Source organism: Camelina sativa, chromosome 9 (genome assembly GCF_000633955.1).
Source record: "Camelina sativa cultivar DH55 chromosome 9, Cs, whole genome shotgun sequence".
Classification (NCBI taxonomy): domain Eukaryota; kingdom Viridiplantae; phylum Streptophyta; class Magnoliopsida; order Brassicales; family Brassicaceae; genus Camelina; species Camelina sativa.
Window position 1 is genome coordinate 19735393 of NC_025693.1, and position 12703 is coordinate 19748095.

The 12703-nt window shown below is 31.7% G+C and overlaps 2 protein-coding genes across 2 annotated transcripts; both read left to right on the forward strand.

The window, feature by feature from the left end:
- LOC104711434 (protein ABIL2) lies at positions 334-3487 on the forward strand. Its single transcript, XM_010428135.2, has 10 exons — positions 334-632; positions 1456-1610; positions 1810-1892; positions 1970-2120; positions 2247-2346; positions 2426-2518; positions 2624-2666; positions 2745-2836; positions 2915-3039; positions 3133-3487. The coding sequence occupies exons 2-10, from the start codon at positions 1533-1535 to the stop codon at positions 3304-3306; spliced, it is 939 nt and encodes a 312-aa protein (XP_010426437.1). The 5' UTR covers positions 334-632; positions 1456-1532; the 3' UTR covers positions 3307-3487.
- On the forward strand, positions 10172-11777 carry LOC104711435 (ribonucleoprotein RB97D-like). Its single transcript, XM_010428136.2, has 3 exons — positions 10172-10255; positions 10391-10449; positions 10593-11777. Exons 1-3 carry the CDS (start codon positions 10189-10191, stop codon positions 11388-11390), a joined length of 924 nt encoding a protein of 307 aa, XP_010426438.1. The 5' UTR covers positions 10172-10188; the 3' UTR covers positions 11391-11777.

Consider the following 12703-nt stretch of genomic DNA (forward strand, 5'->3'; position numbering starts at 1 on the left):
TCTCCGGTGGACAACATTGATGAATTCCCAGATGAATTCTCATATAACAACAATCGATAGACAATACTGATGAACTCATCGATGGACAAAATTGATTCATATCAATTTGTATATTTCTTTTTTTATTATGTTTTTGATTCAGATTTAATTCAAGAATAAAATCGTCTTTTTATCAATACCATAAAACTAAAAAATGGCAGTTTCAAAAAGAAAATTAGAAAGTGGCATTTGTCATAAATTTTATTTTGAAAGTGGCATTTTTAATAAAATTCCCAAAAAATAAATAGCAAAAAGGGTGAAAAGGGAAAAAAACAGAATGCGAGGGGAACAAAAAGAGCGAGCGTTTCTCTCCGCAAATGATGGGGACAAAAGTTGCCTAAAATCTGAGACTCTGAGGTTTTGAGTGTTTTGTTCAACAACAAAAAAAAAAAAAAAGAAAGTCGGAGGTTTTGAGTTCTCTCTATACCAATACCAACAACACTCACTCATCGCTCACTTCCTTCCTTAAAAATCTCCGACCTAATCAAAATACACATTTGCCTCTATTGCTCCTCTGTCAAAACCGTTACTGTCTTCGAATTGGATCTCTCCTTCGAGCAGAAACACCCAATTGAACCATCACAGTTCCACAGGTTTTGATTCCACTCTCATCATCTGAAAAAAATTCCAGTTTAAATTAGTTGAAAGGTCGAAACTTTTTTTGGTCTAGTACTACTGGGTTCATTAGTTTCTTCTATATAGGAAGGAAACTCATCGATTTATTCAGGATTTAGCTAGTGATTTTGAATTGGGGTTTTGCTTTAGTTTCTTATAAAGCTTTGTCTTTTTTATTGTTCTTGAGAAATATAAACATTTGCATTGCACCTACTACTCTCAAAAGTTTCACTTCTTTTTGTTTTTCGTATTGTTTAATCCATTAGTTTCCTTCCTGGGAATTTTTTATAATCTTTTAATAGAGAGCACTGTTACTAATAAAAGATTCAAAGAAGATCTATATGTTTGTTTGTTTCAGATCAAACTATTGTTTTACTTTTGAGAGCTTGTGGATTCTTCTTCTTGTCTGTTTCTTCTTATTTAGATTTAGTTGTGGATCAAAGCTATAGTCTTGTTTCTTATTATTTTAAATGGTAAACATTTCTTTGTAAATCAAGAAGTCTGTACTCAATCAAAGGATGCTTTGTCTCATAAAATTGATCCTGTTCTTGAATAGAGTTTTCAATCTCAGGTTAAAATATCACAATCTTTGTTGCTTGTTACCTTTCACTTAGAAGATTACTCTCTCATATTTATCTAGATGAATTGACAGCTTGGATCTTCTTATTTGTTTATAGCATTTCAGATAGGAGTTTTCTAAACTGTGGCTTTTTTCAAGTGTTGTTGGAAAATATAGAACGAAACAGGTTTATGAAGATTGAGGTTTTATCTGCATTCTTCTTATCTCTCTTTTTTCCACAGTGACAGGGAAAAGCTAGGCTTGAGAATACCGTTTCCTCTCTGTCGATAAGAAACAAAAGAGTGAAGAAGCGGCTACAATGCCCGAGTCCCACGAAGCATCGAATTACGATGAGGTCTCTATGCAGCAAACCATGCTCTTTTCTGATGGTCTTCAGGTAGATTTTGAATTTGGTAAAAAAGTTCATTTGTTTCTCATAAATTTTGTTTTAAGTCTCAATCTGAATTAGAAGGAGAATGAAATTAAGCACAAAGATTGAAATGATTATTAAGATCCAAGTGTTGTTAGTTGTTACAATGTTCAATCATATGTTAGTTTTTCAACATTCTTGAAGCTTAACTGCTTTTTTTGCTCAGGACTTGAAGAATCTGCGAGCACAGTTGTATTCGGCAGCTGAGTATTTCGAACTATCTTACACTACTGACGATAAAAAGCAGATGTGAGTAGTGTAAGATTAATTGTGTCATTGAAAATGCTCCTTTTTTCTAACTAGTTAGTTGTTACACGTTAATGCAGAGTTGTAGAGACTCTGAAAGATTATGCCGTGAAGGCTCTGGTGAATACAGTTGATCATTTAGGCTCTGTTACATATAAAGTGAACGACTTTATCGATGAAAAAGTCGATGAAGTAGCTGAGACTGAACTTCGAGTGTCTTGCATCGAACAGGTATATCAATGTTCCTAAAGGTTCCTACTTTAGGTTCTTTGTCACGTTGATTTTTCTTCGGATAACCGAGTTTTTGTATTTGTGTGTGTTATAAATGTTGGAAAACAACAATGTGATGGTGGTTAGAGGCTAAGGATGTGCCAAGAGTATATGGATCATGAAGGACGTTCACAGCAATCACTTGTGATTGATACTCCAAAGTTCCATAAGCGATACATCTTACCCGGTAAAATTCTCTCTTTCTTCCTCTCTCTCACACACACAATTTCCGGGACTCACAAGCAAAAAGATGCATTCTTTATCAGCGGGTGAGATTATGACTACTACCAATCTTGAAAAGCTTAAGTACTTCGGAAGTAGTTTAGAGGATGCAGATGATTGGAACCAATTTCGAAATGGTAATTTATAGTATTTCTCTTATGTTTCCTCGGTACAAAATCCAAAATCCAAGATTCAAGATTTCTTCCTAACTTGTTTGGTTTCCTCTCTCACTCTTTTAAAAGCTGTCCGCGCTACAATCCGGGAAACACCTCCACTACCTGTTAGGTAAAAACACCAAATACATTTGAAGCACAAAGGTAATGTGAAACCAGATGATTTTAACCGTGTTTTCAACCTTTTCAGAAAATCGACATCTCAGACTTCATCTCCACGGCTACCACCTCAACGATCAGCAACCTTTTCATTTACCTCTACCATTCCGAAGAAAGAACAAGGTAAAAAACCCCGATATAGCTTTATTACAATCTAAATACACGATCTTTTATTCATGTTTTCGTGTGATATAATATCAGATAAGATATCAGTTTCACCGCATCGGTTTCCGCTACTAAGATCAGGATCAGTAGCTACTAGGAAGTCAGCATCAATCAGCCGACCAACGACACCAAGCAAGAGCAGATCTATAACACCTATACGGGTATAAAAGAGCTTCGATTCAATACAAACAAAGTTGTTTGTTTCATCAATTTAAACCTGTTCTTGATTCTTCTTCTTTTACATTTTTGTCCAGTATCCATCAGAACCAAGAAGGTCGGCTTCGGTCCGGGTGGCATTCGAGAAAGAAAACCAGAAAGAAACAGAGCAGCAAGTACCTAGCAAGAGCAAACGACTACTCAAGGCGTTGCTTAGTCGACGCAAAACCAAGAAAGACGACACTCTCTACACTTTCTTGGACGAATACTAAAATGCCATTACCGGTTTATCTTTGGATGCGCTCTACTAAACCCGAAAACTGTGAATTTTCATTATTCTTTTTAGCGTTTTCTTAAAATCATGCCCCTAAAAGGCTAGAACTACTTATACACATTTGCTGCCTAAAGTATTCGCTTGTTGGGTTTTACCCACGGACCTCTATTGAAGAGTAACACATGCTTACATATTGATTATAAATGATATTTTTGAAAAACTTTGTCAGTTCTAAAAAATCCTTTAAGTATTGGAGATAAATATATTTTTAAAATTTTTTCTTTCAAAAACATTATTTATATATTGGAAGTACATAATTTAAACAAAGTATAAAGAGAAATATCCTTTTGTAGATATCTGTTTTTTTTTTTATCATTTTCATGTTTGCCATCTTTTACATAATTACTCACTCCGTTTCATAATATATGATGTTTAGAGAAGTATTTTTGTTTTATAATATAGGATGTTTCCAACTTTCTATGCAATTTTTGGATTAATTTTATATTTTATATTATGCAGTCTTGTTTATGATTGGTTAAATTTTTTAAAAGTAACTATTTTTTAATATGCGTGTTTTAACTAAAACATCCTATATTTTGAAAGGGAGGGAGTACAATTTATTAAACTAAAGTTTAGATATTTTTTTAGGTTTTAGTTCTTCTTTTTACATCACTAGGTTTTGAACCCACGCTACGCGTGTGTTTATTTCATATATTTTGGTAAAAATTATATATGATTGATGACAATTATGAAATATTAGCTTATATAAAATCTTAAATTACAATTAATTTGTGAAAATTTTACTTTTTAAAAATATAAAAGTCACTTGTGTTAAAATTCAAATCTGATCAAAAGAAAAACAAAACATTTTTATAATCATGAATTAATCTTGTTTTCTCATATTTAATTGACCACCACCATCTATGTCTTTGTGATTTGTTTTTCACTGTTTTCTTGCTCTTCATATTCTTTCACATCATTTTCATTGTCAAACTTTCATGATAAATGTTATTGTTACTTTTACCGTCCGATTCTTCATTATACTCTTTTTCTTCTCTTCCTCACCAGCTTCATCACATTCTTCCACTGAATAATCATTTAAAACCTTTTTTTTAAGACTACAGTTTGTTAACCCATAAAACTCTAATACCATAATCATTACCTCTTGTCTAGTAAAATTTGTGCAATTTTATGGACCAACTTAGTCACTACATGCCTCCAATTATTGATACTTTCACCTGTATACTTAATCGGTTTTAGATCAACACGTATTGAAACTTTTCAAACCAAAATCCTTAATACTACAAAATTGCAAATTACTTGTAGAGAAAGTAATATGTATAAATGTATAAATGAAATGTATAGCTAATAAAACGTGTGTGCTTTTCATCGATCCTTCTTCTTTAAACCTCAAAAATTAACTCAAACAACATCAAATCAAGATCTTGCGATGTCAATCCTTCTTCCTTTGATCCGAAAGATAATTTTACATAAAACAATATCAAATCATCTATAAAGTCATACATAAAAACATGTTTTAAATTTTTGAGAGTTAAATTTTAATAATACTTAAACTTCTTATAGAGTTTAAATATTTATAATATGTTAAACTTTCTATGGAGGTATTTATAATATTTTTAAACATCCTATAAAGTTTAGATATTTCTAATATTTAAATTTTTTAAAAGTTTTAATAATTATAATACTTTAAACTTTTAAAATTTTTAAATTTGGACGCCTGATAAATCAAGCTTCGTGCTCATTCATAGTTGGAAGCATATTAGTCTTCTTTATAATGGTTCTCAGCCATTCTCTAAAATTTTATAACCAATGTGGGACGTAAATACACTTATTTATAAGTATTTTTAATAAAGAAATTTAACATAATTTCAAAAATGTTAAATATTGAGTTGTCTGATCTCAATTGGTCGTTTAATATAGAAAATTTTAGAAATTTAAAAAATGTTAATGAATAACATGTCGAATCCCGATTGAATGTTTTAAATATTTATAATATTTTTAAACATCCCATAAATTTTAAATATTTATAATATTTGAACTTTTTAAAAAAATTTAGAGTTAAATATTAATAATACTTAAACTTCTTATAGAGTTTAAATATTTATAATATTTTAAACTTTCTGTGGAGGTATTTATAATATTTTTAAACATCATGTAAAGTTTAAATATTTTTAATATTTGAACTTTTTAAAAGTTTCAATAATTTTTATAATTTAAACTTTTAAATTTTTTAAATTTGGACGCATGATAAATCAAGCTTCCTGCTCATTCGTAGTTGGAAGCATATGAGTTATATTTATAATGGTTCTCAGCCATTGTCTAAATTTTTCTATCCGATGTGGGACGTTGTAAATATACTTATTTATAAGTATTTTTGTATAGAAATTTAGCATAATTTCAAAAATGTTAAATATTGAGTTGTCTTATCACTATTAGTCGTTTAAAAAATATCTTAATATAGAAAATTCTGGAAATTTAAAAAATGTTAATTAGCGACATGTCGAATTCTGATTGGATGTTTTAAATCCTAGGTGGATAGTGTTAGGAGCTTATGGCTCATACTTTTATTTAGTATAGATACATATAATATATAGTTTTGAAGAGTAAAGGTTTATTATTTAGAGTTTAGAGTTTAGAATAATCATTTTGTATATAGAAAAAGGTATTACTAAATATAGACAATTAGTATTCTACCCCGTACTACGTAGGGGAAAAAAGATTGCTTAATTTTTTTTTACTTGAAAACATAAACAAACATTAACCGTAAAAGAACCATACAAAGTAAAAAAATGTTAATACATAACCAAGAAAGTAAAATAATCTAATTAAATTATAGAGTGCCATACTTACATATAATTCCATAAATGATGCATTCTTGTGTTTTGCTCTCCTTCGTGTCTGATTTCTAGATGCAATTTTTTTACTGACACATTTCCTAGGTAAAGTGTTAGTTTTCTTGTCGTCTAATCACAGCCATACAAACAAATTTTGAAACCTGCATCAATTAATAACTGCTCATTATTTGTTAGTTATAGACAATTTCTTCAAGCATACAAAAGCTAAATGAAAAAAAAAGTTTTTAAATGAAAAAAAACCTAGATATATTTCATCATGACTCCTTTTGTCTCTTGACTTCGAGATAGGTAAACGCTAAATTCTTCTGATCCAAGAAAACCTTTGCATGTTAGCAAGGCTTGTTAAAAAAAGGTCATAATAGAAGAAGTAGAATATGGTGACATTTATAAGAACTGAGATATTAAAAAAATAAAAGAATTGAATGAATTAGCAATTTACCTCGGAAAAGAAACTTTTCATGCCTACATTGAATTTTTAGATTTGTACTCGAGGATAAATTTTATTTGTGTGTGTTTGTTTTTTTTTGTGTGGATCAATTGACATGCAACAAACAAATCTATATTAAGAAAGATGGCCAACTCTTTACATTTAAGTGACATGTCAGCAGTGGAGAGAGTGCCACTTGTCTATCTTCATTAAAAGAAAACAAACTTAAATTAAAAGGAATATGAAACATCTTTCATGTTTTTTTTTTATCACAAACGATTTCAATATTTACATAAGAAATTTAGAGAGGCTCAGAACATAGAACATGTCCCAAGTAAGTAGATGCATAACCAAAAGACAGAAAGGCATCAAGAGTGAATCAAAGAGCCGCTTCTTCATCTTGGCGTAAACCATGAATGTATATACATATGGTTTAGGCGTTACAATTTTGTCAATAGTTTGAAGAGTTGCAGCAGTGATCGGGATATTGGTTAATATTATAGAAAAATTCATGAAAGTTTGTCCTGGCCCTAAAAAAATAAATTTTTATATGTGAAGAAGATTGGGTATTTATTATCAAATGGAAGATACAGTTGAGTAAAACTGTAGAATGTTGGTTTAGAAAAATACCGAGCCAAAAAAGAAGGACACTTTCATATTCTAATATTTAGAAGTTGTCAAAAATAAAATTAAATAAAATTCTTATTAAAGAACAAATTCTAGAGTATATTCAAGAAATTGAAGAGCTAACATGAACGGAAGATGCTTATCTTAATTATATCTATTAAAGAGTTAGCCACGCTACAATTCTTGATAAAAGAAAATGTTAGTGTTTCATAGTATTTAATTAAGAAGCTTAAGTATGAATGTATCTAAGTACTTAATTTTTTTTTTAATGAATGTAGAATTTATTCAACCAAAAAACTCTTTGTTACAAAATATGCTTCCTAAGATCAAGCTTTCATTTGAAATATACTTTTTGAAGTTTTAGACAAGAATTATATAATGTTTATATCTCTCAGAACAAAATTGTTCATGCATGTATCTAATAATTCAATTATAAAACGAGAAAACCTATGTGAAGTATTAAAAAAAACAACGTCAAATTATATTTTCTAAGATTTCCCCACAAAGATAGACTCTATACAAATGTAACGCCCATGTCCCAGAAAAAATGAAATATTGGAGTTTATATCAAGAATTGGAGTGGGGTCGGTTTAATTTCCGGTTGGTTTACCAAGCTGGTCGATTTATTAATTAAATCAAATGATGGTTTAATTAATTCTAGTTTAGGTAAATCTCGGTTTAATTTAATTAAACCAGAAACCCTATTATTTATCAAGTGACGCCTCTTCTCCTCTCTTTTGTGTGTGGTTGTCGACATTTTTCTGATCAGAGAGAGGGAGAGAAAGAGAGAAAGAGAGAAAACTCTTGGTTTTTGTGGTGTAAAGGAGAAAGAAAAGGAAATCAAGTTTTTTCCTTTAGAGTAAAGAGAAAACATAACTGTCAGGGTTTGAGAGAAGGAGGATCCGACTGCTCAAATCGTTTCGGAAGGTATTGATTTTAGGTAGGGTTGTAGCTAAGACATTTTGTACACTCTCCTTTTTACCGAAGTGAATTTGGGTTTAAACTCCGTGAGTTATTGGCAGTTTCGTGGGACATGTTTTCTCAGACGCGAGTTGGGACCATTGAGGATTGTAACTGAGATCGTTCTCTCGTCTTGTTTCTGATTGGCACGATATTTTGTGGGAAGCTTCGTGACTTCTAGGGATAGCTTTTCACTGGAGCGATTTGATAGTTAACGGTTGGTTTTTTATTTTAGGATTTCGTCTTTGAGACTGTTCTTTTATGATGTTTCTGTCCAGTTTGCTTCAAAGTTGTTTTTGGCTGTGTGGCTTGTGGTAGGGCTTGGCTGGACTGTTGCAGACGCAAGGAGAGTCTCTCCTGGTTCTATTTGTTGTTAGAATCAGCTTGTTAAGATGAGTGCGGGACCATGAGCTTATTTAAGCGATTCGGTTGTATGACTTGTTTTGTGTGATGATGTCTAAGTGTGGTGAACGTGTTATTGGGTGTTCTATTTAATGACTGGTTTGTTATGTTTTATGTGTGGTTGAAATCTTGATTTTCTTGAGTGTATTGCTCGTAAATGGGAGGATCGCCTCAATGGGTATTTCTGGTAATACTCACGCATCTCATTGTGTTTGTGGTGCAGGTAATACATGTGTAGTGTGGAATCATGGCGATGAGGAGGATGATTATCTAGGGTCTCGGTTTTATGATGTTGGTTTTTAGTGTTTGTGTTGTTGGAACCTTAGATAGAAATATGTTAGGTTGTTGGTTATGTTTTATGTTCCGCTGCACATATTGTTGGTTTGGTATTGGTCGGTGTATGTTGGTATTTGGGTTGTAATAAATATTATGGGGTATTTAATTATATTATTATTATTAAAAAATGGCTCCGGTTGTTTCAACAAATAAAAAAAATACAAATTAGTAACAAAATTTTTTAAAAACTGGTAAGCCATAAGCCCGCCCGCGCATAGCGTAGGTATTCATCTAGTATAAATGATAGAACAGCTTGAGGCAGTTATAAAAAGATTGTTCGTAAATGATGATCGTGGAGGTATGACAAAGGTTGTAAAAAATCTATAATCTAGAAAGTTGTTTAGAAGTTAGAACGTGTGTTATCTTCTTGTTTTTTTTTTCAAAATTAATCTTTTATATTAAATTATAAAATATTTGCCATGTGTTTAATTTTGATTGGCCAAGTGACTTATGATTTATAAGATAAAGGATAAGAGATAATATTTTTGTAAAAAAGAATTACAAAAGGGTATTTTTGTAAATGCCCCATAGATAATTTTTTTGTCCCAATAACTATGTACTACACATTTATTACAATTCAAAGTAAATCTTTTGGTCAAAGATTTTCATTTTAGACAATTAACATATTTATAATTAGTCATCAAAATGTTAATTAGACACTGACCAAGAAGTAAATATGTTAAAATTTTGATAACTAATCATAAATATGTTGACTATATGAAAATAAAATCTTTGATCAAAATGTATACTTTGACCTGTATTAAATTTATAGTGCATAGTTGCATTTTTTGTAAAAAAGTATTACAAAAGGGTATTTTTGTAAATGTCCTATAGATAATTTTTTTTTCCAAATAACAATGTACTACAGATTTATTACAATTCAAAGTAAATCTTTTGGTCAAAGATTTTCATTTCAGAAATTAACATATTTATAATTAGTCATCAAAATGTTAATTAGACACTGACCAAGATGTAAATATGTTAAAATTTTGATAACTAATCATAAATATGTTGACTATATGAAAATAAAATCTTTGATCAAAATATATACTTTGACTTGTATTAAATTTGTAGTACATAGTCAAAGTATGTAAATATCTATTATTAGATAATATGTAAATATCTATCAATTTGACAACACATGTTTTGATCAGTGGATAACTATGAACCAGTGCACACATATATATATACAATGATGCATTACTCTCCATACAACAAAACAAAAATATATATATTGCTTTCTCGACAAAAAATGCTTTCAAAGATGAAAGTGATTGTTCTCTTGTCGTTCTTGCTTATTTTTCCATTGTGTTCTTCAAGTAATTCGAAATATTTTAAATCATCTAATAGATAGTTTTACATTTTTAATATCAAATATCTAATATATTTTTATTGATTTTACACTTAAAATCTAATAATGTGATTGTTTATTGAATTCATTTTTTATCTTTTAGAGATTGGAGAGAGACATGGAGATGGAGTTCCTCACACAATCCAATATTCAATAAAGATGGTAATTAATATCAGTAACCAAAATGCATATTTTCATAGATTTTTTTCTCTTTGATTTGTAGTCAATATTTTCATTCACTTCAAAATAGATCTGTATATGATAATTATTGAGAAATTTTTCACAAAAAAAATAAAATAATGTAGGTTGAAGAAAGAATCCCAAAAATGATGGATTATCCAGAAAGAGGCGCAAACCCAAGCGACGATCAGAAAATAAACGGTTGGGGTCGTCCTCTGCGACCACCGCCACCGCAGATGAATGAGATGAATCATCAGAAAATAAATGGTTGGGGTCGTCCTGTGCGACCACCGCCACCGCAGATGAATGAGATGAATCATCAGAAAATAAATGGTTGGGGTCGTCCTGTGCGACCACCGCCACCGCAGATGAATGAGATGAATCATCAGAAAATAAACGGTTGGGGTCGTCCTGTGCGACCAACGCCACCGCAAATGAATCATCAGAAAATAAATGGTTGGGGTCGTCCTGTGCGACCACCGCCACCGAATCATGAGACAACCAACAGTTGGAGTATTCCACCACCACAAAATCATGAGACAACAAATAGTTGGAGTATTCCACCGCCGCCGAATCATGAGACGACCAACAGTTGGAGTATTCCACCGCCACCGAATCATGAGACAACCAACAGTTGGAGTATTCCTCCACCACCGAATCAGAAAACCAACAGTTGGAGTATTCCACCGCCACCGAATCATGAGACAACCAATAGTTGGAGTATTCCACCGCCACCAAATCATGAGACAACCAACAGTTGGAGTATTCCACCACCACCAAATCATGAGACAACCAACAGTTGGAGTATTCCACCGCCGCCCAATCATGAGACAACCAACAGTTGGAGTATTCCTCCACCACCAAATCAGAAAACCAACAGTTGGAGTATTCCTCCACCACCGAATCAGAAAACCAACAGTTAGAGTATTCCACCGCCACCAAATCATGAGACAACCAACAGTTGGAGTATTCCACCGCCACCAAATCATGAGACAACCAACAGTTGGAGTATTCCACCGCCTCCCAATCATGAGACAACCAACAGTTGGAGTATTCCTCCACCACCAAATCAGAAAACCAACAGTTGGAGTATTCCTCCACCACCGAATCAGAAAACCAACAGTTAGAGTATTCCACCGCCACCAAATCATGAGACAACCAACAGTTGGAGTATTCCACCGCCGCCGAATCATGAGACAACCAACAGTTGGAGTATTCCACCACCACCAAATCAGAAAAGAATCAATGGTTGGGGTCGTCCTATGCGTCCACCACCAACGCAGATAAACTATAAGAATCATGATAACGAAGCAAAGATTTAAAAATATGAAATTATATGATATGTGTAACTGTCAAAATAATCAAACTTAGTAAACACAATTTTATATTAAACTTGGTCCAAAATTTTTTATTGTTTGATTCTTTTTTTTTGATATAAATTTGTTTAAATTCTTGATTTTATTTCTTTTGAATTGTCAAGATAATAAACTTATTGACTCAACATATTTGATCAAAAGATCACTTTCACAATTTAGATTTAAAAACACTAATAAAAATATGAGAAAATTACTTAGAAAACTCTTAAAAGTTGTTGGTTTACTCAAATGGCACATGCAGGACCGGCCCAAGGTTTTTATATGCCTAAAGCAAAAAAAATAAAAATTGGCCAACTAGAAAACACTGAAAAAAGAAAAATGCTAAACTGTGCATCTAACTGCCTCGAAATCGAGACTTAGAACATATAATAAAGTGATTTTTACCACTGCACCATTAAACATTTACAAAAGGGATGTCCCAAAAACCGTTAATAAATATTGCTGCCTAAAGCCCTTGCTTTATGAACTTTAGCTTCGGACCGGGCATGGGTACATGTAACCTTACTTTTACTCAAATAACATATAAAAATTGAAAAAGACTATAAACCTTTTTGTTTTGGTGTTATTTACAAATGATGTCATTGAACATAAAATATAAATAGAAAAAATTGATATTATAAAAGAAAAGAGAGAAGAAATTCTAACATAAAATTGATTCTTTATTTTATTTTTCTTTCTTCTTTCTAGTAACCTAATTGTCGCACTTCTCAACTCTTTATCTTTGGCTGGATCTTGACCAGCGTGTAGCGGCAAAGAGTCAGTCACATCTCTTGGTATCCCTTCGCTTTGTTTTTGGTCTTGGATTTTCTTGGTAGTACTTGCGTGGTGGTCTTGTCGAGATGGTTTGACCGTCATCAGTT